At 41.3% G+C, this 26,043-nt stretch overlaps 1 protein-coding gene across 1 annotated transcript in view; it reads left to right on the forward strand.

Moving 5' to 3' along the window:
* LOC134351229 (myoferlin-like) overlaps window positions 1-26,043 on the forward strand; it is a 186,636-nt gene that overhangs the window by 129,551 nt on the left and 31,042 nt on the right. The window contains exons 39-44 of the mRNA XM_063057334.1: window positions 3,923-4,051; window positions 4,498-4,653; window positions 11,223-11,314; window positions 13,807-13,977; window positions 16,838-16,986; window positions 25,575-25,714. Of these exons, the coding sequence (XP_062913404.1) occupies window positions 3,923-4,051; window positions 4,498-4,653; window positions 11,223-11,314; window positions 13,807-13,977; window positions 16,838-16,986; window positions 25,575-25,714 (837 nt within the window). The remainder of the gene's footprint in view (window positions 1-3,922; window positions 4,052-4,497; window positions 4,654-11,222; window positions 11,315-13,806; window positions 13,978-16,837; window positions 16,987-25,574; window positions 25,715-26,043) is intronic.

Below are 26,043 nucleotides of genomic sequence, written 5' to 3' on the forward strand. Positions count from 1 at the left end.
AAGCACATCTTTCCCTCTCCGCTTTCAGCAGAGATCGGTCCCTCCGCGACTCCCTGGTCCACACGTCCCTCCCCACGGATCTCCCACCTGGCACTTATCCCTGTAAGCGCAAGTGCTACGCCTGTCCCTACACCTCCTCTCTTGCCACCATTCAGGGCCCCAAACAGTCCTTCTAAGTGAGGCAACACTTCACTTCTGAGTCTGTTGGGGTCATTTATTGCATCCGGTGCTCCCGGTGCGGCCTCCTTCTCATCGGTGAAACCCGACGCAGATTGGGGGACCGCTTCGTCGAGCACCTCCGCTCCATCCACCAAGACAGACAGGATCTCCCAGTAGCCATCCACTTCAACTCTGCTTCCCACTCCCATTCAGATATGTCCATACATGGCCTCCTCTACTGCTATAATGAGACTAAACTCAGGTTGGAGCAGCAAAACCTCATATACCGTCTAGGTAGTCTCCAGCCCCTTAGTATGAACATAGAATTCTCCAACTTCCGGTAATTCCCTCCCCCTCCCTTCCTCTATCCCTGTCACTCTGCCCCCTCCCCCAGCTGCCTATCACCTCCCTTATGGTTCCGCCTCCTTCTACTACCCATTGTGTTTTCCCCTATTCCTTCTTCACCTTTCCTGCCTATCACCTCCCCCACCCCTTGATCTTTCCCCTTACTGGTTCTTCACCTGGAACCTACCAGCCTTCTTCCCACCCTCCCCCCACCTTCTTTATAGGGCCTCTGCCCCTTCCCTCTTCAGTCCTGACGAAGGGTTCCGGCCCGAAACGTCAACCGATCTTGTCCACGGATGCTGCCTGACCTGCTGAGTTTCTCCAGCGTGTTATGAGTGTTGCTTTGACCCCAGCATCTGCAGGTTATTTTGTGTTTACATTATTTCACCCTCATTTCTTTTTGCCTACAACACCATTTAATCTTCTGCAGTCACAACTTGCTGTTTATTTATTGAAGCAACAGCACTGCTGAAAATAATTGATATTACCCTCTCATTCAAGTTTTACCAAATATTAGCAATTAAAATACAACACCATGCGGTCTGGGTATACTACTGATCTTTTTCAGTCTGTGTAAACTCCAAAGGTACAGAAGAATGCTTACCAAGGTTATTGTAGACTGATGGGGTGTTTCCAGGGTTGGAGTTTAAGTGGGGCATCTCATGATAGAAACATAGAAAAACCTACAGCACAATACAGGCCCTTCAGCCCACAAAGCTGTGCCGAACATGTCCTCACCTTTGAACTACCTAGGCTTACCCATAGCCCTCTATATTTCTAAGTTCCATGTAGCCATTCAGGAGTCTCTTAAAGGACCCTATCACTTCCGCCTCCACCACCGTTGCCGGCAGCCCATTCCACGCACTCAAACACTCTCTGCATAAAAAAAACTTACCCCTGACATACCCCTGTTTCCGGTGCTCCTGGTGCGGCCTCCTCTACATCGGTGAAACCCGACGCAGATTGGGGGACCGCTTCATCGAGCACCTCCGCTCCGTCCGCCAAGACAGACAGGATCTCCCGGTTGCCACCCACTTCAACTCTGCTTCCCATTCCCATTTGGATATGTCCATACACGGGCTCCTCTACTGCCATGATGAGGCTAAACTCAGGTTGGAGGAGCAACACCTCATATACCGTCTAGGTAGTCTCCAGCCCCTTGTTATGAACATAGAATTCTCCAACTTTCGGTAATTCCCTCCCCCTCCCTTCCCCTATCCCTATTCCACTCTGCCCTTTCCCCCAGCTGCCTATCACCTCCCTCATGGTTCCGCCTCCTTCTACTACCCATTGTGTTTTCCCCTATTCCTTCTTCACCTTTCCTGCCTATCACCTCCCTGCTTCCCCTCCCCCACCCCTTTATCTTTCCCCTTACTGGTTTTTCACCTGGAACCTACCAGCCTTCTCCTTCCCACCCTCCCCCCACCTTCTTTATAGGGCCTCTGCCCCTTCCCTCTTCAGTCCTGATGAAGGGTTCTGGCCCGAAAAGTTGACTGATTGTTTCCACGTATGCTGCCTGACCTGCTGAGTTCCTCCAGCATGTTGTGAGTGTTGCTTTTACCCCTGACATATCTGTACCTCCTTCCAAGCACCTTAAAAATATGCCCTCTCGTGCGAGCCATTTCAGCCCTAGGAAAAAGCCTCTGACTATCCACATGATCAATGCCTCTCATTATCTTATACACCTCTATCAGGTCACCTCTCATCCTCCATCGCTCCAAGGAGAAAAGGCCGAGTTCACTCATCCTAACTTGCCTAGCTATTCTCATAAAGTATGCTCCCCAATCCAGGCAACATCCTTGTAAATCTCCTCTCATCCTTTCAATGGTTTCCACGTCCTTCCTGTAGTGAGGCAACCAGACTTGAGCACAGTACTGCAAGTGGGGTCTGAACAGGGTCCTATATAGCTGCAACATTACCTCTCGGCTCTTAAACTCAGTCCCATGTTTGACGAAGGCCAATGCATCATATGCCTTCTTAACCACAGAGTCCACCTGCGTAGCAGCTTTGAGTGTCCTATGGACTCAGAGCCCAAGATCCCTCTGATCCTCCACACTGCTAAGAGTCTTGCCATTAATACTATATTCTGCCATCATATTTGACCTACCAAAATGAACCACCTCACACTTAACTAGGCTGAACTCCATCTGCCACTTCTCAGCCCAGTTTTGCATCCTATTAATGTCCTACTGTAACCTCTGACAGCCCTCCACACTGTCCACAACACCCCCAACCTTTGTGTCATCAGCAAATTTACTAACCCATCCCTCCACTTCCTCACCCAGGTCTTTTATAAATATCACAAAGATTAGGGGTCCCAGAACAGATCCCTGAGACACACCACTAGTCACAGCCTCCATGCAGAATATGACCCATCTGCAACCACTCTTTGCCTTCTGTGGGCAAGCCAGTTCTGGATCCACAAAGCAATGTCCCCTTGGATCCCATGCCTCCTTACTTTCTCAATAAGCTTTGCGTGGGGTACCTTTTCAAATGCCTTGCTGAAATCCATATACACTACATCTACTGCTCTACCTTCATCAATGTGTTTAGTTACATCCTCAAAAAATTCAATCAGGCTCGTAAGGCATGACCTGCCTTTGACAAAGCCAGCTGACTATTCCTAATCATATTATGCCTCTCCAAATGTTCATAAATCCTGCCTCTCAGGATCTTCTCCATCATCTTACCAACCACTGAAGTAAGACTCACTGGCCTATAATTTCCTGGACTATCCCCCACTCCCTTTCTTGAATAAGGGAACAACATCCGCAGCCCTCTAATCCTCTGGAACCTCTCCCGTCATCATTGATGGTGCAAAGATCATCACCAGAGGCTTAGCAATCTCCTCCCTCACTTCCCACAGTAGCCTGGGGGGTACATCCTGTTTGGTCCCGGTGACTTATCCAATGATGCTTTCCAAAAGCTCCAGCATATCCTCTTCCTTAATATCTACAAACTCCAGCTTTTCAGTCTGCTGCAGGTCATCCCTACAATTGCCAAGATCCTTTTCTGTAGTGAATACTGAAGTAAAGTATTCATTAAGTACCTCTGCTATCTCCTCCGGTTCCATACATGCTTTTCCACTGTCACACTTGATTGGTCTTATTCTCTCACGTCTTATCCTCTTGCTCTTCACATATTTGCAGAATGCCATGGGGTTTTCCTTAATCCTGTCTGCCAAGGCCTTCTCATGGCCACTTCTGGCTCTCCTAATTTCCTTAAACTCCTTTCTGCTAGCATTATAATCTTCTAGATCTCTATCATTACCTAGTTTTTTGAACCTTTCGTAAGCTCTTCTTTTCTTCTTGACTAGATTTTCAACAGCCTTTGTACACCATGGTTCTTGTACCCTATCATAGCTAGGGTCATTAGAAATTCTACCATTAACTTTCCCTTTGGTTACTCTCCATCACAGGTGTATCCATGTGCGCTGGAAGATGTGCCTCAATTCAAAGGACTTCAAGATTTCTGTAGCACCTTTCAACTCTACCGGGGGAAAGTATATGGCAATACAGAGGATCCATTGGTAGTGGGAGAGTTTAAGGTGATTGACACAGTTCATCCATTTGACCCATTCAAAAATTTCAATCCCTCAGGGTTAACATATCTTGAGATTTTTCATTGAATTTTTGGTACAAATTGATGTAGTATATTAGTAGCAGGAATTTGATCCTTTGAGTTAATGATGATGTCTGCACAGATTCTCAGACCTTCGTTTGCATCCAGTTATGCAATCCTCAGTGAGTTGGCTCCAATGTGCTGAGGCCTAATTGTGTATTCCAGTTTTCAGTCTTTATTTGCAAACTCTTTAAAAATACTGAGAAAATTAAGCGATTCCCTGTAGAAAGGAAAAAGTCGGTGTAATGCATGTTTGTACTAATCTGCCAAGACATTCGAGATTCAAAATTTTGGACATAATAGAACAATAAGCTCAGTAGGTCAAATGTGGTCACCAGCATTTTTGTCACTCTGGTTTGACTTATTTTTCAGGGTTCATTTCGAATTTACCCTCTTCCAGAAGACCCTATGGAGCCTCTGCCCCCTCCCCAGTTCCGTCAGTTGCCTTCTAGTGAACCCCAACACTGCTTGGTGAGAGTGTATATCATTCGAGCTCTCAGCCTGCAACCTAAAGATCGAAATGGAATGGTATGTTTATGTATTGGGGAAAATCTCAGGGTGAGGAGATTTGCTAAAAATTCGCTAAAAATTCATAATGCGTCTCTGAACTCTTGAGAAAGAAAATACTGATTAGCGTTCTGTAATTAATTACAGAGCATCTTGATACACATTAAGTTGTGATCTGAGGGGCTCTACTTGACAGGGCAATGTAAGTAGGTTAAGTACTAACTTTCAGAAAGAGATTGGCTAAATATTTGAAAGGGAAGTGGAGGAAAATAGTAAGGACTATCTCCGACACCTTGTTCTGGACTCACTGGCCACAGAAAATTGTTCATCAGCATTTGAGTCAGTTCCTCTCAAAAATGTGTCTCGATGAGATCATCTCCCATTGTCTTACTCAGTCACTCCTCATAGGACAAGTATAAGAGCCTGCAGTGTCTTGTATCTCCATTTTGTTTAAATCTGAGAGTCCTTGTGCACAATGCACAACAAGGTAATATATAGATGCACTTAGGAAAGCTAAGTTTTATTTCTTTTCCTGTCATGGGATGGCTGTGTAAATATGCTGTACTGTATCTGCTCTGTGATATGCTGTGCTGCTTTGTAAAATAAGAATAAATAAGAATAAAAATTTGAATTTAAAGAAAAGGAAAGCTAACAAAATGTTAGTGTTTCCTAGACTATTACTGGAATGGACAGGTTTACTTGTGAGGAAAAATTTTTTGGGTTATCCTTGTAACCACTGGTTTAGAAAAGAGAGAAGCAAGTTGATTGAAATATGTAGAATATGGAACAGAGAGAGAGCTTGTAAATCTGGTGGGAGCAAAGGATGTTGGGAATGGTGAAGGTGGAGCACCACAGGAGAGATGTAGGACAGATAGCAGAGAAGGAGTGTAACGGGTGGGGCCGGGCGGGGTGGCACAGGTGCAGACACACACAGCCTTGAAACACCAGTCAAGGTCATTTGATACTGAACAATTAGTTTATTGATCACTGGAGAATGTCTCTCTGGTGCTTTATGCTCCATCCCCCTCACTTCCTTTTTCCCCAACCATGATTCCACTCTCCCTGTCCCTTCCCACTCTCAGTCCATAGTAGAGACCTTTATCAGAATCGGGTTTATCATCACTCTCATATGTCATGAATTTTTTTCTTGTGTGTGTGACATCAGTACAGTGCAATACATAACATTTCTACTGTACAAAATTCTTGGGCACCCTAGCTATATATATGTGACTAAGACGTTTGCACAGTACTGTGTGTGTGTATGTGGTATTATTCCAAGTATATATGTACATTCCTGATCCCTTCCTGAATGTATTAATGAATCTATATGAGAGGTCTTGACAGATGGTTGTGGAGAAGATGGTGCTTCCTGTGGAAGTATCTAGAACTCTGTCACTCCAAGGCCACTTTTTCTTTTCTCTGTCGGCTTGAGTCTTTGCAACTCCAAGTAGCAATGAAAGCTGTTTTTAAATATTTTTAAGGCAGAGGTAGATAGACTCTTGTAGGATGGACTGAAAGGTTACTGTGAGTTGACAGGAATGTGTAATTAAGGTTACATTCAGATCAGTGGTGATCTTATTGAATGGCAGAGTAAGCTTGAGAACTCAGCTGGCCTTCTGGTACTAATTGGTTGATGTTGTATACTTGGATTTTCAGAAGGCCTTTGACAAGGTGCCACACATGAGGGTGTTTGAGCTGAAAGGTGAATTGCAGGAGTACTTTTGAGAAACCAGTAGGCCAGATTTTGCTGAGTACTTTGAAGATGAAGAATGGTTGCAGTAATTAGTCTACTTAACAGACATTTTTCATCATCTGAACCAGTTAAACAAGTCTCTGCAAGGCCCTGGAGAAAATGTTTTGACTTCAAGTGACAAGATTCTTTGATTTAAAAGGAAACTAAATCTTTGGAAAAATCATGTTGCAAAAGGAAATCTTGAAATGTTTCCACTGCTGCTTGGCTTGAGAGTAAGGAAGGATATCAGAAAGTCTTGAGTCTTTTTGAAAACCACCTGGAAGAACTGCAGATCAAAATTGAACCATATTTTTCCTCCCTTTCAACACGTGTATGACTGGGTTGAAAGACCCTTTCTCTGAATCTTCTGCTCAACCTGACAAATTGACGTTGAGAGAAGGGGAAGAACTTTGGGAGCTGCACTCCAATCATGATGAGATTTACTGACCTGCCCCTAGGCAAATTCTGGATTTCTGTGAAAGAGCATCCTGCCATAGGAAAGCAATGAAAATTTTGCTGCATTTCCTCAATAGCTGACAAAGGATTGATGGCCCAGTTGGAAAAATTTAATAATGCTTGGATAAATCTTACATTAAAAGTATGGCAGAAGGTGGTTAATTCATGTGGAATTAATAACATGCTAAAACTCTTTAGATGGGGTGCATATGATACCGAATTCCTTCCCAACAGAGGAGATAAAAGATTTGAGCTATGGATAAAGAAAGGTCTTACAACCTACCTCTCATTTATAGATAAAAGAGTATTACAAAGTTTCCAAATCCTGCAGGACAAACATGGCCTAGAACATAATGACTTTTTTAGGTACCTTCAAATACGAAACTATGTTAACCAGAGTTGTAGATATACAGACCTATCAACAGTAGAATTAGAATTTTTCAAGATTCTGAATTCGGCTTGCAGTTTAATACCTAGTAAATCAGTTTCTCGCCTATATAATGCACTCTCCCATGCTAAAAATGTAAATACACTGTATATTAAAGAGAAGTGGGAGAAAGAAGCGGGGTTGGTACTTTCAGAGGAGGCTTGGGGGAAAATCTGCAGCTTTCAATGGTCCTCGACTAATTCTTTGACTTGGAGAGAACATTGTTGGAAAAACATTATAAGATACTTCAAGACCCCATATCAGGAAAAATATAAAGATACAAATGTGATGTGTTGGAGAAGGTGCGGCTCCAAGGAGGCAAATCATTTTCATATTTTCTGGGATTGCCCTAAATTAAGTCTATTTTGGGAAGGTATTCATAGAACATTAGTTAAGGTACTTAGGTCCCAGATACCTCTGAACTTTGAGACACTCTATTTGGGGCATGTATTGTTCCTTGAACAGAAGGAAGATATAAAGTTGCTGCAGGCCCTCTTAGCGGCAAGTAAGAAATCAATCACTAGAAAATGGCTAAATCCAATACCACCTACATTAGAAGATTGGTACGAAATTATCTTGGAAATATTTAAAATGGAAAAGTTGACCTACTCCCTGAGAACTCAAAAAGAAACATTTTATCAAATCTGGAATAAATGGATTGAATATATAACCCCAATGCGAGCAGACTTTAGATGACTCTCCTAATGATTTATATTGCTCTTCTCATCAACACAGTAATATTGCTAACGTAAGCACCCCTAGTCTAAATGTTTGTTGTTTTTTTTTGGAAAATAGAGAATTATCACAAGTAAAGGGAAAGATTTGGGAAAGGGATAAAAAAAAATGAAAAAATTAAGTAAATAAGTACATAGGGATTGGATAATTATGTCTGTGGGCAGGAACAAGCACGAACAAATTGGGATATAAACACCTACAATGGTTGGTATATAGGCTTGTATGCAACATTTTGGACCAGTGGAAATGGTCCAGAAGGGTTGTATGGAAACTATTATTACCATTTTTCTTAACAACTAATTTCATTACTTAGCCTAATAGGTTAGATTTACCACAGTACATAATTATCTATTTAAATGTTTATTTTGCTTTTATATCATCTCAATGTGTACTTAAGAATGTATAAATAATTGTAGTTTTATACATATAAAAAAATGGAAAAGGTTATATGTGTGAAAAAAGTACATGATAATTGTGAACTCCTTATCCAAATAAAAATAAAATTTAAAAAAAAAAGAAAAAAAAAAAATTTGCTGCAGTTCATTGAAAGTGGGCATGCAGGTACAGCAGGCGGTGAAAAAGGTGAATGGTATGCTGGCATTTATAGCGAGAAGATTCGAGTACAGGAGCAGGGAGGTACTACTGCAGTTGTACAAGGCCTTGGTGAGACCACACCTGGAGTATTGTGTGCAGTTTTGGTCCCCTAATCTGAGGAAAGACATCCTTGCCATAGAGGGAGTACAAAGAAGGTTCACCAGATTGATTCCTGGGATGGCAGGACTTTCATATGAAGAAAGACTGGATGATCTGGGCTTGTACTCATTGGAATTTAGAAGATTGAGGGGGGATCTGATTGAAACGTATAAGATCCTAAAGGGATTGGACAGGCTAGATGCAGGAAGATTGTTCCCGATGTTGGGGAAGTCCAGAACGAGGGGCCACAGTTTGAGGATAGAGGGGAAGCCTTTTAGGACCAAGATTAGGAAAAACTTCTTCACACAGAGAGTGGTGAATCTGTGGAATTCTCTGCCACAGGAAACAGTTGAGGCCAGTTCATTGGCTATATTTAAGAGGGAGTTAGATATGGCCCTTGTGGCTACGGGGGTCAGGGGGTATAGAGGGAAGGCTGGGGCGGGGTTCTGAGTTGGAGGATCAGCCATGATCATAATAAATGGTGGTGCAGGCTCGAAGGGCCGAATGGCTTACTCCTGCACCTATTTTCTATGTTTCTATGTTTTCAACTTCTTACATGTGTGAGCAAGCTTTTTCTTGTTTAACAAGTATCACGAGCAAGGATAGAAATCTTCTCATTTTGCTTGAAGGTGAAATTAATGTGTGCTTATCTCAATTTCGACCCAGAACTGAGAAATTTATTGTGTTTGCCTTATGAGTTTTTAAATTTTATGAAAGGGAAAGAAAGAGATTAATTTCAAGAAAGGTAAGCTAAGCTTAACTACGTTTTTTTTCAAGAAAGGTTGGCTAAAAATTCATTCTCTACTCAAAAGAGCATTGACAATTATTTTTGGATTATTGTATCTACAATTTACCGATCATGCTAATATACTGTGAGCTGTAGATGTAAATTTTTTATGCAGGTATTTCCGAATCCTAAAAATTATTTCAAGGGTTACCTCCAGGGCAAAAAGGTTGAGAAAGGCTGACTTAGACAGCTTAGAAGAATGGGCAAAGAAATGGCAGGTGGAATACAGTGTCGGGAAGTGCACTTTGGTAGAAGAAATGGAAGGATTGATTATTTTCTAAATAGAGAGAAAATACAAAAACTGAGATGCAAAGGGACTTGGAAGTCCTTGTGCAGGATTTTCTAAAGGTTAATTTTCAGGTTGATTCTGTTGTGAGGAAGACATATGCAATGTTATCATTTATTTCAAGAGGACTAGAATATAAAAGCAAGGATGTAATGTTGAAACTTCTATTGTTGTACGTGTTGTACTGTCTGGTATGGAGGGGCTACTGCACAGGACCAAAAGAAGCTGCAGAAGGTTGTAAATCTAGTCAGCTCCATTTTGGGCACTAGCCTACAAAGTACCCAGGACATCTTTAGGGAGCGGTATCTCGGAAAGGCAGCGTCCATTATTAAAGACCTCCAGCACCCAGGGCATGACCTTTTCTCACTGTTACCATCAAGTAGGAGATACAGAAGCCTGAAGGCACACACTCAGCGATTCAGGAACAGCTTCTTCCCCTCTGCTATCCGATTCCTAAATGGACATTGAAGCTTTGGACACTACCTCACTTTTTTAATATATAGTATTTGCACATTTTTTATTGATCTATTCAATATACATAATTGATTTACTTGTTCATTTATTATTTTTTATTTTATTTATTATTTTTCTCTCTCTGCTAGATTATGTATTGTACTGAACTGCTTCTGCTAAGTTAACAAATTTCATGTCAAATGCCGGTGATAATAAACCTGATTCTCATACTGCTAAAGCACTGGTGAGGCCTCACGTGGAGTATTGTGAACAGGTTTGGGTGCCTTATCTTAGAAAGTATGTGCTGAAACTGAAGCGGGTTCAGAGGAGGTTCACGAAAATGGCTTGTCATATGAAGAGTGTCTGATGGCTGTGAGCCTCTATTCAGTAGAATTCAGAAAAATGAATGGTGACCTCATTGAAACCTATCGAATGGTGAAAGGCCTTGACAGAGTGGATGTGGATAAGATGTTTCCTATGATGGGAAAGTCTAAGACCAGAGGACACAGCCTCAGAATAGAGTGGTGTCCTTTGAGAACAGAGACAAGGAGGAATTGGAATTATTTTCCACAGGCTGCTGTAGAAGCCAAGTCTTTAACTGTATTTAAGGCAGATGTTGATAGATTCTTGATTGGTCAGAGCATGAAGTGATACAGGGAGAAGGCAGGAGATTGGGGCTGAGAGGAAAATTGGATCAGCCATGATGAAATGGTGGAGCAGACTTGTTGGGCCAAATGGCTTAATTCTGCTTCTTTATCTTATGGTCTAATTTGTACATTCATAATTTGTTTAACATCGCTGCAAAATGCCTGTAACAGTTTCCTGTTTCAAATATGCTATACAAAATGCAAGTTATTAAGTTGATTTAGACTTTGTGTGCTTAAATGCTAGCAGCTGGAATGAAAAAATGTTTTGTTTGTCTTATTGGTTTATGGAATACTGTAACAGTCTGGTAGGTCCAAGCTAAAACAGACCATCAAGTGTATTGCTAAGTCATTGACTGTAACTATTCTTTTGATAGTGTGATACCTACATCAAGATCTCACTTGGAAAGGTGTTAATTGATGATCGAGAGCGCTATGTTGCCAATACTGTCAACCCTGTGTTTGGCAGGTAAGCTGTGTCCTAGGTTTAATATAGTACAGTGAATTTAATTTGAATATTTGAACTGTGATACAGACAATACATTTTACTTTGTTATTTACAGTTTCTCCCCTTGTTTTACAACCCACCTTGAGAGTAGCCGTTACATAGAGCAAAAGGTTTGAAAAATCAAAGAAACTACAGTTAGAAATCTAAAACATAAACAGGAGATGTCGGAAGTATACAGCAATTCTTTACTCCCCACCTCACTCTCCTTGTTCCATAGGGATAACTCCCTCTGTGATTCCCTTGTCTGTTCTCCCCTCCCCACTAACCTCCCTCTTGGAACTTATCCTACAAACCGCCAAGTGCAACACCTTCCTTCCTTCACTTCCTTTCACACCTCCATTCAGCGCCCCAAACAGTCCTCCCAGGCCTGGTAACCTTTCACTTGTGAATCTGCTGAGGTTGTCTATTGTATCTGTTGCTTCCGATATGGTCTCCTCTACATTGGTGAGACTTGTCGTAAGTTGGAGGATCGCTTTGTTGAGCACTTCTGCTCCATCCGCCAGAAGCAGAATTTCCTGGTGGGCCAACCATTTTAATTCCTATTCCCATTCCCATTCTGACATGTCAGTCTATGGCTTCTTCTTGTGCCATTTTAGTTCTGAGTGTTATTTGTTCACTTTTTATTGTTTGCATGAGTTGTTCTTTTTTTTTTGCACATTGGGTGTTAGATGGTCTTTTTTAATTGGTTCTGTTAGGGATTTTGTTTTTGTGGCTGCCTGTAAGAAGACAAACTTCAAGGTTATACATAGTATACACACTTGGATAATAAATGTACTTTGAAACGATTTCACTACTTCAACAAGTAGGAACTGCGAAGGATTAGACGTTATCAACACTCATCTTGAATGTTACAACAAAAATGAAGATTTGGATGATGCAGTCCTGATGAAGGGTCTTGGCCTGAAACATCAACTGTACTCTTTTCCATAGATGCTGTGGATGTTGCTTGGATTTCCCACATCTGCAGATTTTCTCTTGTTTGTGATTTGGACGATAGTCTAAAGCATAGTATGAAAGAAGTCCATTATCTGCTCTACATGTCTATATTGATTTTGTTCATTTACAGTCAATCAAAATTACACAGCAGTATATACTGGATGAATTCCTCTGGCAATAACTATTACGAAATAATACATAGTTTTATAGTATTGTAGTGGTATTGATAACGTTCTAATTTGTTCTGTACAGATATTTCATTTAAATATAAAATTTGGTACTCAGTTAAAAGTTTGCCTTTTTATATACTTTTTTAACTGTTTCCATGAAACTTAGGTTAATTGAGGAAGCCGCTTAATTCGGTGAAAATGTATGGGTCCCGATGTGTCTCAATTAACCAGAATCCACTGTATTTGAAATTCATCTAATTAGTTCCCACTTGCTGTGGCAAGGTTTAAACTTCAGAATCCTGACCAATAATTCAGTCTTCTAGATACTAATTTATTAACTTTGCTACAGTCTTCCCATCTTAATTCATTATCTCCTTCCTCTTACCCATAAAAGTATTCTTCCATTCCTTTCAGTTTAATGTATCTAACTAATTTATTCTAATTTACCTCTGCTGTTTATCTCAAACACTTGTAGCAAGTTTCATATCCTAACTTACTTTGAAAAGGATTTTTTTCCTCAATCCTTGCCAGTTATTAATCTAGTTGGCAGAACAATCTCTGTCTACACTGTTGAATCTCATCATCTTTTAAAAGATGTCTGTCAGGAAATCCTAAATCTTCAACCCTCACAACTTTTCAGCCTTTCTTGAATTTGTGGGGTTGTATTTTGACAAATTGTGATAATTATAATGGTTAGAAACAAATTAGTACCAAAACAGAAAATCCTGGAGATATACAGTAGGTGAAGAAATGTTTCAGATTGATAACCATTCAGCAGAATTGGGGGGGGGGGCAGAATTGAAATAAATAAAAGGATGTACGGAATGGGAAAAAGGATCCAATGTAAAATCTATGATAAGGTGGAAGGCAGGGGAGATAAATAAATAAAAATCTGTGCAAGTGCAAGACAAAAGGGGGAGGTAATGGGAAAAATTTTGAAAACTAGTCTAGTGGGGGTGTAAATGGGAAAAGTAGGATCATTCTTTGAAGTTAGTGAACTCAGTGTTGTTAGCTTATAATGCAGATGGTCAAAGATGAGGTGGTTCTTTAGAGTATTTTGGAAAGTAGAGGGCATTGCAGAAATGGATGAAGAATTAAAAACACAAGAGATTGGCGATGAGATGTATGACTCCAAACTTGTGACCGTGCTTGCAGGCCAAATGGGAGAGTCTACAAGTCTTATCAGCCGAATGACAAGCCACTGCTATGGTGGAATAGTCAGCAGTCAGTGTCAGGGTTTGGAGATAGCTTAGTGAAGGCTACAGGGAGAGAGAGCATCTCGGGGAAAGGAGATTACTTTTTTTTTTCCGAATTTAATGCTTCTAATGGTAATATTTGTTCCTACAGAATGTTTCAACTTTATGCCACCATTCCATTGAATAAAGATCTCAAAGTTGAGGTCTGTGACTATGATATGGTCACTCATGATGATAAAATTGGTGAGACAGTAATTGACTTGGAAAACAGATTCCTGTCACGTTTTGGAGCACACTGTGGCCTGCCCCGAACATACTGCACGTGAGTTGATTCAAACTTGGGCACCTCGGGAGAAATTTGATTATTACAGGATTACACTAACTCCAATTCAGGCTCCTTGATAAATATATCAACCCATTTTCTTCTGCCCCATTCTCAGAGGCATGTCTTCAGCCATCTGTCTCTTGGTTCTGTATTCCCAAAAACACAATTTACATAGGGTTACTCTGATATATGTATAATAACAGAAGGAGGCAGTTCTATTATAATGGCTTCTCATAGAGCAGCCAAAAAAATACATGCCCCGCCTTTTCCCCATGGTCCTTAAAAGCTTACAATAAATAAGATTAAATTTCAAAATTTAGTCTATATATTAATGACTTTGATATAATGCAGTTATGGTGCATGTTTTTAATTCTGTGTCTCTGCCTAATCCCATAACTCTGCTACTTTCATTACCCTAGGAAGTAGGTTACTCTGCGTCTCTACTTGGGGAACCTCTCCTTCTTTGAGACATTCCTAGATTGTTGATTCTCTGCCCCTGCTGATGTTGAAAGCTGGATCATTGGAAGTACTTGATAGATTGATGGTTAGACCAATATATAGGATAAATGGTACAGAAGAGAAGCTGAAGTCACCATTGATTAATCAAAATCATATTAAATCATGGGCAGCCTTGAAAGATTAAACTCTTCCTATTTTCTTGTGTTCTTACGTAGATGCTGCTTTTGGTCACCTGAACCAATATCCCCCTCATTTGGCTCAGTGTTATTTTCACTTTAACTGCAAACATTTTTCCTGTACAAAAGGCAAATGGAGTTGTAATTGGTTGTGGTTTCTGGTTGTGATGTTCTAGCCATCTTAACTGTGGGGCAGGCTCAACTGATCATCTTGTACTCAGTGATTTATGTACTGTATTTAGATCAACTTTATTTATTGTCTCTGTCAGTATATTCCTGAGTCTAACCTACCATTCAGTATGATCATGACTGACCTACCCAGGACTCATCTCCTACTCCAGTTCCCCACTGCTCTCGTTTTCAAAAATGTATTAACTTTTTTGTACCCCCACCCCCATGACCTGTCCTTGACATCCCTCCTGGGTTGAAAATTCCAGGCAGTGGTGGTTTTATGTTAAAGCTATAATCCTTGACCTTCACGGTGGAACCGTTTCTACTGACAGGAGAAGGGGCAAAGGCTCCTTTAAACCAGTCACTGACACCTTAAAACCAGTTGCTTCAGGCAGATGGGGCTTGCCAGCCGTGGTTGTCAGCTCATCTAGGAGAAGGAAAACTCTGATCTCAAGCCTCCACTACCTTGTGGCTATATCACTTAATGGGAAGGCTTCAGGAATAAACCCTGAGGGAAAATCTGGAGCTGGAGTCCCGGAGACAGTCCTACATAGAGTTCCATGCTGACTGGCAACTCCTGCAACGCCGCTGATGCCAAACTTTCAGTCTCAGCCTTTCCTTTGGATTAATTGACTGCTTGCAGAGGGGGAGCCTGCTGCATGGTCAACAACTTGCTTTCCATGTCATACTACCTTGGCTTGTGTATCACATGAACAGCTAAGGTCGCAATACCTATGGTCGACCCTGACCAAAGGAGAGCCACTAAAAAATGGTGGAGGGCACTTGGTCATTTTCTTTATCAAATCCGATCTTGCTAGATTTTAGGATACGAGTGGAATCAAGTGCTGTAGGGATAGAGCAGGAAAAAGTGCTGAGGTAGAAGATCAGGTATGATCTTATTCAAAGGTCAAGGAGGATCAAGGGACTGGATGGCCTACTTGTACTTGTATTTGTTTAATATTTAAAAGAGATTTAGATTTAGATTTATTTGTCACGTATACAGTGCTGTGCAAAAGTCTTAGGCACCCTAGTTTTTTTTGTTTGTTTTTAGAAGGTATGGTTTCCACAGAGCCTGATCACAACATCATTGGGGCTGCCTAGAATTACTTGGAGAGGCAGAAACAAGCAAGACCAGCCAAAGTCTGCAGGAGAACTGTGATAAGTTCTGCAAGATGCTTGGAACAACCTTCCAGCCGATTTTCTTATAAAACTGCATAACAGTGTACCAAGAGAATTGATCCAGTTTTAAAGGCAAAGAGTGGTCACCAAAAATTAATTTGATTTTGTCTTTTTCTGTTTACTACTCTTTATAGTAAATTTTTTTGCTATTTAGAAACTTAATTCATTATTTTTGAAAGCATCTTCACTTTACAGATTTATTTAACTGTGCCTAAGACTTTTGAAATTACTGTACATCAAAACATCACTTTTGATAGACTTTTGACAATACTGTACATGGAAACATCAAAACATACAGTGAAATGTGTCATATGCATCACCGACCAACATAGTCTGAGGATGTGTTGGGGGCAACCCATTAGTGTTATGCTTCTGGCACCAACGTAACATGTCTACAACTCACTAACCCTAACGAGTACACCTTTTTGGAGTGTGAGAGGAAACTGAAGCGCCCAGAAGAAACTTGCGCGGTCACAGGGAGAACATACAAACTCCTTCCAGACGGCAGCAGGAGTTGAACCCTGATCAGTGATCACTGATGCTGTAGAGCATTGCGCTAACCACTAGGCTACTGTACCACCCCTGTGCCACTAGCACACCCTTTTTGTAAGTGTGATAGGAGGAACCTTAGAACTGTGCCATTGACTCCTTATGTGTAGAATCAGTATTAAGATCCCATTTCTGAGGATCTAGAGGGCTGCTTCACTTTCCCTGAGTATTTGAGCAGTGAACTGGAAAATATTGGCCAGTAAACGACTGAGCAGACTTCTGTATATTGGTTAAGAATAATTGAGAGTGAAGGAATGTAAAGTAGTTCTCAGAAAAATGGAGAATAAAGTGGTTTGTATTTAATATATTTTTTTTCTCCCCAGAGGTGGCCCCACTCAGTGGCGAGATCAGGTGAAGCCAACAGAACGACTGATTAACCTATGCAAATTGAAGAACTATGCACAACCTGTAATTCACAATGGAGGGCAGAAGATTAGTATTGGAGATGAGATATTCCTGCTGAAGGATTTTGGTAAGGTGGAGGTCCACGTGGAATGGACTGTGTGCACTGTGTGTGTCAAGATGATTTGGAATGAAACACATGGTAATAATTGGAGAAAATGCCAAATTGCAGCTGAATGTGAATTGAATCGCCAATTCTGATAATAAATCTTTAGCCCCATCATGATGTTTCTTATTTTAACTTAGTTTCTGTGGTGCATTAATAAATTAATTTTATGCTTTTGGGCAGAGCTGTCCAGCCAGTCCTCTTTTCCTTCGAGTTTCCCCACTGTCCTGTATTTATTTTCCTTTCTGGTTTTCATCTAGGTCTTATTTGAATGATTTTCCATTATCTTTTCATGCCAGTGCATTTCAAACTACAACTTGCTACATGAATATCTTCCTTCTATGTTGTCTCTGGTTCTTTCATACCAAAAAATTGTCACCTCTTTCTTTACCTTGTCACAGGAAACAATTTATCCGTGTCACTCTATCAAAACCCTTAGTGAATTTAAACACCTCTGTCAAATCTGTTTTAATTTAATCATCATTACTGTTATCTTTATCTTTATCTTCATGTGACTGAGATCCCCCTTGTTCTTCTAAAATCCAGCAAGTACAGGCCCAAAGCCAAATGCTCCTTGTATGTTAACCCTTTTATCCCCAGGATCATTCTTGGGGGGCAATGCCATGTCAGGAGCTGGTGTTCCTCGAGCTAATGTTGGCCCTCATTGGAATAACAGAAGGCCAAAGACAGAGATCAAAGTGGAAGTGAAGAATTAAAGTATCAGACAACTGGAAATTCACGGCACTTTTGAGGGATCTTAAAAAAATATAAAGATTAACTTGTCACATGTATATTGAAGTATACAATAAAGTGTGTCCTTAACATCAAGTCAAATCAGCAAGTATTGTGCTGGGGACGGTCGACAAGTGTCATCATGCTTCCGGCATCAACATAGCATACCAACAACTTACTAACCTAATCCCATATGTCTTTGGAATGAAGGAGGAAACTGGAGCATCCGGAAACCCATGTGGTCACAGGGAGAACATACAAACTGTTTACAGTTAGCGACAGGAACTGGACGCCAATGAGTAATTACTGGCACTGTAAACCGATTGTGCTAACTGCTGCACTGCCATGAAAGTGATCACACAATCTATTGTATGTCTGGTTTCTTCAATATAGAGGAGACTCTTTGTAACAAAGAAATAATGCGCTAGATTGGAATAAGTGCAAATTAATTGCAACCTCAGCAGGATGGACTCTTTAGTCCCAGGACAGTGAGACGAGAAGTTGAAGGTCATATCCCAATTCAGAACTAATCAAAATCAGGTTTAATATCACTGACATATGTTGCGAAATTTGCTGTTTTGTGGCAGCAGCACATTACAATACATAATTTTAAAAAACTATAAATTATAATGAGGCTTTGGTTTCCTTGCTGAAATCCTAAAACTTGGTGGCAGAGAACTTCATTAACAAACACTTTCAGCCTTATACACTTTCAGGAAGAGGAGGTATTCCATGAGACTTCAGATGCTGTAAACGTGACCATCAAGGAGGATATTTCTGACTGTGTTATCTCCAAAGGGATTATCCTTCTGTCTGCTACATGGAAGAACACTACTAAGGTCTTGTTCTCCTCAGCTACCTTCTCCCAGTATGTGAAGAACTGGTTTTCTACCTACCAGATGATGTGGAATCCATTTATGGAAGGGAGCATTCTTGACCATGCATTAACTCCAATAATACTGTAGGGGGCAGCACCAGTAACTGTACATGGCCCTTTTTTGACCTTGCCAAATTAGACCATAAGACATGGGAGCAGAATTAGGCCATTCAGTCTGTCAAGTCTGCTCTGCCATTCCATCATGACTGATCCCAGATCCCACTCAACCCCATACACATGCCTTCTCGCCATATCCTTTGATGCCCTGACCAATCAGGAAACTGTCAACTTCTGCGTTAAATATACCCATGGACTTGGCCTTTACTGCAATCTGTGGCAGAGCATTCCACAGATTCACTATTCTCTGGCTAAAAAAAATTCTCCTTACCTCAGTTCTAAAGGGTTGCCCCTCAATTTTGAGGCTGTGCCCTCTAGTTCTGAATACTCTCAACATAGGAAGCATCCTTTCCACAACCACCTTATCTAGTCCTTTCAACATTTGATAGGTTTCAATGAGATACCTCTGCATTCTTCTAAATTCCTGAGAGTACAGGCACAAAGCTGCCTAATGCTCCTCGTATGTTAACCCCTTCATTCCCAGAATCATCTTCGTGACACACATCAAAGTTGCTGGTGAACACAGCAGGCCAGGCAGCATCTCTAGGAAGAGGTACAGTCGACGTTTCGGGCCGAGATCCTTTGTCAGGACTAACTGAAGGAAGAGCTAGTAAGAGATTTGAAAGTGGGAGGGGGAGGGGGAGATCCAAAATGATAGGAGAAGACAGGAGGGGGAAGGATGGAGCCAAGAGCTGGACAGGTGATTGGCAAAGGGGATACGATAGGATCATGGGACAGGAGGTCCAGGGAGAAGGAAAAGGGGGGGGGAACCCAGAGGATGGGCAAGGGGTATATTCAGGAACAGAGGGAGAAAAAGGAGAGAGAGAGAGAAAGAATGTGTGTATAAAAATAAATAATGGATGGGGTATGAGGGGGAGGTGGGGCATTAGTGGAAGTTAGAGAAGTCAATGTTCCTTTAGTTAGTCCTGACGAAGGGTCTCGGCCCAAAACATCGACTGTACCTCTTCCTAGAGATGCTGCCTGGCCTGCTGCGTTCACCAGCAACTTTGATGTGTGTTGCTTGAATTTCCAGCATCTGCAGAATTCCTCGTGTTTACGTTTTTAATAATCATCTTCGTGAACCTCCTCTGGACTCTCTTCAATGACAACACATCCTTTCTGAGATACGGCACCCAAAACTATTGACAGTGCACCAAGTAGGACCTTACTAGTATCTTGTAAAGCTTCAGCATTACCTCTTTGTTTTTATATTCTATTTTCCTTGAAATAAATGCCAGCATTGCATTTGCCTTCTTTATCACAGACTCAACCTGTAAATTAATCTTCTGGGAACTTTGCACAAGAACTCCTAAGTTCCTCTGATGTGTAAACCTTCTCCCCATTCAGATAATAGTCTGCATTATTATACAGTACATCTTCCAACACTATTTTAGCTGCCACTTTTTTTGCCCATTCTTCCAATTTATCTATGTCTTGCTGCAATCGCATTGCTTTTTCAGCACTACCTACCCCCACCTATCTTCATATCATCCGCAAACTTCGCCACAAAGCCATCAATTCTATTATCTAAATCACTCATAAACAATGTGAAAAGCAGCGGTTCCAGTACTGACCCCTGAGGAATTAAATTTGCTGATGATACTACACCGATTGGCCTAATCTCAAATAATAATGAGGCAGCCTACAGAGAAGTCATCACCCTAATGTGGTGGTGTCAAGAAAACAACCTCTCCCTCAATGTTGCAAAAGTAAACTACAGGACTACAGGAGGAATGGAGATAGACTAACCCCTATTGACATTAATGGATCTGGGGTTGAGAGGGTGATCAGCTTTTAAGTTCCTCGGCATACACATCACTGAGGAGCTCACGTGGTACGTACATATCGGCTATGTGGTGAAAAGGGCACAACAGTGCCTCTTTCGCCTCAGCTTAGATGGTTGAAGAAGTTTGGTATGGGCCCCCAAATCAGTTTTAGTCTTGGTTTGTCCTGTGTTACTGTGATATCTCTGGAAGAATATTGTATCATTTTTTTAATGCACGCATTTCTAAATGACAATAAACGAGGACTGAGTGTCCTCATAATCTAAAATCCAAATAGCTTTCTACGGGGGCACAAATGAGAGCATCCTGACTGACTGCATCTCTGCTTGGTATGGGACCTGTACTTCCCTCAATTACAGGACTCTGCAGAGAGTAGTGCGGACAGCCCAGCGCATCTGTAGATGTGAACTTCCCACTATACAGGACATTTTCAAAGATAGTTGTGTAAAAGGGCCCAAAGGATCATTGGGGACCCAAGTCACCCCAACCACGAACTGTTCCAGCTGCTACCATCCGGGAAACAGTACCACAGCATAAAAGCCAGGACCAACAAGCTCCAGGACAGCTTCTTCCACCAGGCCATCAGACTGATTAATTCATGCTGATACAATTGTATTTATATGTTATATTGACTGTCCTGTTGTAAATACTGAATGTTATAAATTACTATAAATTGTACATTGCACGTTTAGACAGAGATATAACATAATGATGTTTCCTCCTCCTGTATATGAAGGATGTAAGAAATGAAGTCAATTCAATTCAATACCACTAGTCACTGGCAGCCAAACAGAAATGGCCCCCTTTATTCCCACTCGCTGCCTCCTGCCAGTCAGCCATTCCTCTGTCCATATGTCTGTATCTTCCTGTAACCCTGCTTGTTACTTCTTTGGAGAACTCTTTCACAAAATTGTCAGGCAAGGTTTCCCTTCACAGAAGTCATGCTGACTTTGACTTATTGTATCATTAATTTCCAAGTACCCGAAACTTCATCCTTAATAGTAGACTCCGTTACTTTCCCAACCACTGAGGTTAGGCTAGCTGGCCTATAATTTCCATTCTTTTGTCTTCCTCCCTTCTTAATCAGAATCAGATTTACTATCACTGGCATGTGTCATGAAATGTATCCATTCAGCAGCAACAGTTCAATGCAACACATAATATAGAAGAAGAAGAAAAACAAATAAATAACAGTATACATATATGGAATAGATTAAAAATTGTGCAAAAAACAGAAATAATATATATTTTAAAAAGTGAGGTGGTGGTCACAGGTTCAATGTCCATTGAGGAATCGGATGCAGAGGGGAACAAGCTATTCCTGAATCACTGAGTGTGCGCCTTCAGGCTTCTATACCTACTACCTGATGGTAACAGTGAAAAAAGGGCATGCTCTGGGTCCTGGAGGTCCTTAATAATGGATGCTGCCACCGCTCTCTGAAGATGTCCTGGGTACTTTGTAGACACACACACACACACACACACACACACACACTAGACAGTGATGCAGCCTGTCAGAATGCTCTCCACAGTACAGTACAGCTATAAAAGTTTTTAAGTGTATTTGTTGACATACCAAATTTCTTCAAATTCCTAATGAAGTATAGTTGCTGTCTTCCCTTCTTTATAACTGCATTGATATGTTGGGACCAGGTTAGGTCCTCAGAGAACTTGACACCCAGGAACTTGAAGCTGCTCACTCTCTTCATTTCTGATCCCTCTATGAGGATTGGTATGTGTTCCTTCGTCTTACTCTTCCTGAAGTCCACAATCAGCTCTTTCATCTTACTGACGTAGAGTGCAATGTTGTTGCTGTGACACCACTCCACTAGTTGGCATATCTCGCTCCTGTACACCCTCTCGTCTCCATCTGAGATTCTACCAACAATAGTTGTATCATCAGCAAATTTATAGGTGGTATTTGAACTACGCCTGGCCACATTGTCATGGGTATATAGAGAGTAGAGCAGAGGGCTAAGCACACACCCTTGAGGTGCATCAGTGAGGAGGAGATATTATCACCAATCTGCACAGTTTGTGGTCTTCCGGTTAGGAAGTTGAGCATCCAATTGCAGAGTGAGGTACAGAGGCCCAGTTTCTGTAACTTGTCAATCAGTATTGTGGGAATGATGCTGTTAAATGCTGAGTGGAGTAGCATTTGCAATTATCCAGTCCTCCAGGACCATGCCAGAACCAAGTGGTTCTTGAAAGATCATGACCAATGTATCCATTATCTCTTCAGCAACCTCTGTCAGGACTCTGCGATGTAATCCATCTGGTCAAGGTGACTTATCCACCTTAAGACCTTTGGGTTTGCCTAGCACTTTTCCTTTTGTAATAACAATGACACTCGCTCCTGCTCCCTGACAATCATAGACCTCTGGCACATTGCCAGTGTCTTCCACAGTGATAAATAATGTAAAGTTCTCATTAAATTCATCTGCCATTCCTTTGTTCCCCATTACTACCTCACCAGCATCATTTTCCAGTGGTTCAATATCATCTCTCACCTCCCTTTTACTCTTTATATAACTGAAAAAACTTTTAGTATCCTGCTTTATATTATTGGCTAATTTGCCCTCATTTTTCAGCTTTTCCCTTCTTGTAGCTTGTTTAGTTGCCTTTTGTTGGATTTTAAAAGCTTCCCAATCATCCAAACCTCCCACACACTTTTACTATCTTACTTGCCCTTTCCCTGTCTTTTATGCAGTCCTTAACTTCCCTCATCAGCCACAGTTGCCTACCCCTGCCATTTGAGAACAACTTCTTCTGTGGGACATATCTATCCTGCGTCTTGTGAACTGTTCCCAGAAACATCTACCCCGTCTCCTCTGCCGTCATCCCCGCCAGTATCCGCCTCCAATTCACCTGGGCAAGCTCCTCTCTTACTTTATTCCGTTTCGATACTGATACTTGTGACTTATGTTTCTCCCTCTCTAATTGCAGTATGAATTCAATCATATTGTGATCACTGCCTCCTAAGGGTTCCTTTATGTTAAGCTCCCTAATGAGGTCTGGGTTATTACACAACAACAAATCTAAGATAGCCTTTCCTCAAGTAGGCTCAAGCACAAGCTGCTCTAAGAAGTCATCTTGTAGGCATTCAACAAATTCCCTCTCTTGCGATCCCACACCAACCCGATTTTCCCAATCCCCTTGCTTATTGAAGTCCCCATTACAATTGTGTCATTACCCTTATTACATGCCTTTTCCAGCTCCCTTTGCAATCTCAACCCCACTTCTTGGCTCCTATTTGGAGGCCTATATATGATTCCCATAATGGTTTTTTACCCTTGCAGTTTCTTAATTCCACCCACAAAGATTTAATGTTCTCTGAACCTGTATCACCTCTTTCTCAAGGTGTAATTCCATCTCTTATCAACAGAGCCGCACCACCTGCTATGTCTTCCTGCCTGTCCTTTTAATACAGAATATAGCTCCTAATTATGGCCTTCTTTCAACCATGACTCAGTGATGCCCACAATGTCATACCAACCAATCTCTCATTGCATCACAAATTTGTCCACCTTATTCTGAACGCTGCATGCATTTAAACACAGCACCTTCAGTCCTGCATTCTTTGCCCTTTTGAATTTTGCCTCTGTGGTACAAGTTAACTCTTTGCTCTGTCTGCATTTGTACTCAATCATTAGCTTGTCCTTCCTTACATTCATATTACACCCATCATCTACTTGTAAACTTACTGTCTCATCCTCAGCTCTATCATACTGGTTCCCATCCCCCTGCTATATTAGTTTAAACCACTCCCTACAGCTCTAGTAAACCTGCCCGCAATTCTTCAACTCCATTAATCAGGAGGGAGTGTGGAACATAACTACTCACCAAATTCTTCTCCATGTTATTCATGCTCTAGACAGTGTGAAGCTATGTTATTAATCAATGGGTCTAAGCACCATTCTTAGAGAAGAGTAATGTCAAACAGGCTTGCATTATTAGCCTAACACTTTCTTGCTTCATTTTTGCATCTGATCTCCAAACCTCTAGAGGGTGTGGAGCTTTTTTTTTCAAAACAAATGGAAAGCTGTTTAGTCAAAGCTACCCCAAACCTCAGTGGTTAAATTGGAATATGCAGATAACACCTTAGTATGTACATACATAGAAGCTGGGTTCCAACCCAAACAGCATCAATCCTTGATCTGAAGCATGGGGGAGGATGAGCTTTGCACTCAACATCTGCAGGATAAATATCCTCTACCAACTAGTTAATACTGCCTTGTACTGCCCTCTGACAATATGGGTTCATGGCAGGACTCAAAATAGGAACCACTTCCTTTATCTCAGGAGCCACACTTAAGCAAGCTGTAATCAGTGATGAAACACCACCTTGGATGATTAGCATAGCCTTTGATTGAAGAAAAAGCTCTTTGCAGATCAAGATTACAGATAAAGAGTTTTATGGCAAATCTGCTGGACTCCAGTGACTCTCTTCCTGCCAGATGACGTTGATCATGCATCTTCAAAATATCACCCCTGCTATCTCTGCGACATCCTCCCAATCATTTGGAAGGGTAAGTGAATTAATGGCAGTCGTTTCTACAGGCTATGAGGCCCACTTTTGAGGACCTTGTTACACTCAGCATCGATGTTGGGCTGACCACATCATTTGCATGCCTAATAGCAAGCGTCTAAATCGTCTTTTCCAAATGCTAACACAGGAAGAGATTACCAAAACAGAAGAAAAGTTTCAAATATATGCTTAAAGCCTCCTTGAAGCAGTGCTATTCCCACAAACTCCTGGAAATCTCTGGTCCATGATTTACTGTCAGATTAGGTTTACAGAATACAACTCTGAGATTTTTCCTCCCACAGACAGCCTCGAAACAAAGAAACGCCTGGGAAACACGATGAAGAGAATAGAGAATGACCGGGGTGGGGTTCTTTAATTGTGTAGGCTACCTTCCTGAGATTGCAGGAAGTGGAGACAATCGTTGGAGGAGGAGTACCATTTGTTAATTTCTGTTTCTTGGTCTGTCTCTCTTCTTGACTAATTGAACCACTCTCTTTTCTTTGTTGCTCTACAGAGGTGAAGAAGGTTCCTTATGCATTCCCAGGTCCCCCAGAAGAACGCCTTGCACTGCATGTCCTGCGACTGCAGAATCTAGTGCCTGAATATGTGGAGACAAGGACTTTGTTCAACAGCACACAACCAGGAATTGAACAGGTCAATTTCATGTTGCCTGATGTTCTAAACATTCTCATTGGTGCAGTATTACTCAGTTCTTCTTACAGTCTCAGCAAAGAACAGGACTTACTGAATCCCTATGTAATTATAGGATAGCTAATGTTGAGCCAATGTTAGACCATTGTGGGGAAACTTTTAGGAAGAACCAAACAGACCAGGCAGTTTTGTATAACAAAGAAAGTTTTATGGGTAAGATAATAGAGGTCTTTAAAACTGAAAAGGGTTTGTCATAAAGAAGAGGTAGAGCTGGATGTATTTGATCTGGTTACACAAAGAGGACATGGCTTTAAGGTAAGGGGTGGGAAGTT

The sequence above is a fragment of the Mobula hypostoma genome, chromosome 8, assembly GCF_963921235.1.
Source record: "Mobula hypostoma chromosome 8, sMobHyp1.1, whole genome shotgun sequence".
NCBI lineage: Eukaryota > Metazoa > Chordata > Chondrichthyes > Myliobatiformes > Myliobatidae > Mobula > Mobula hypostoma.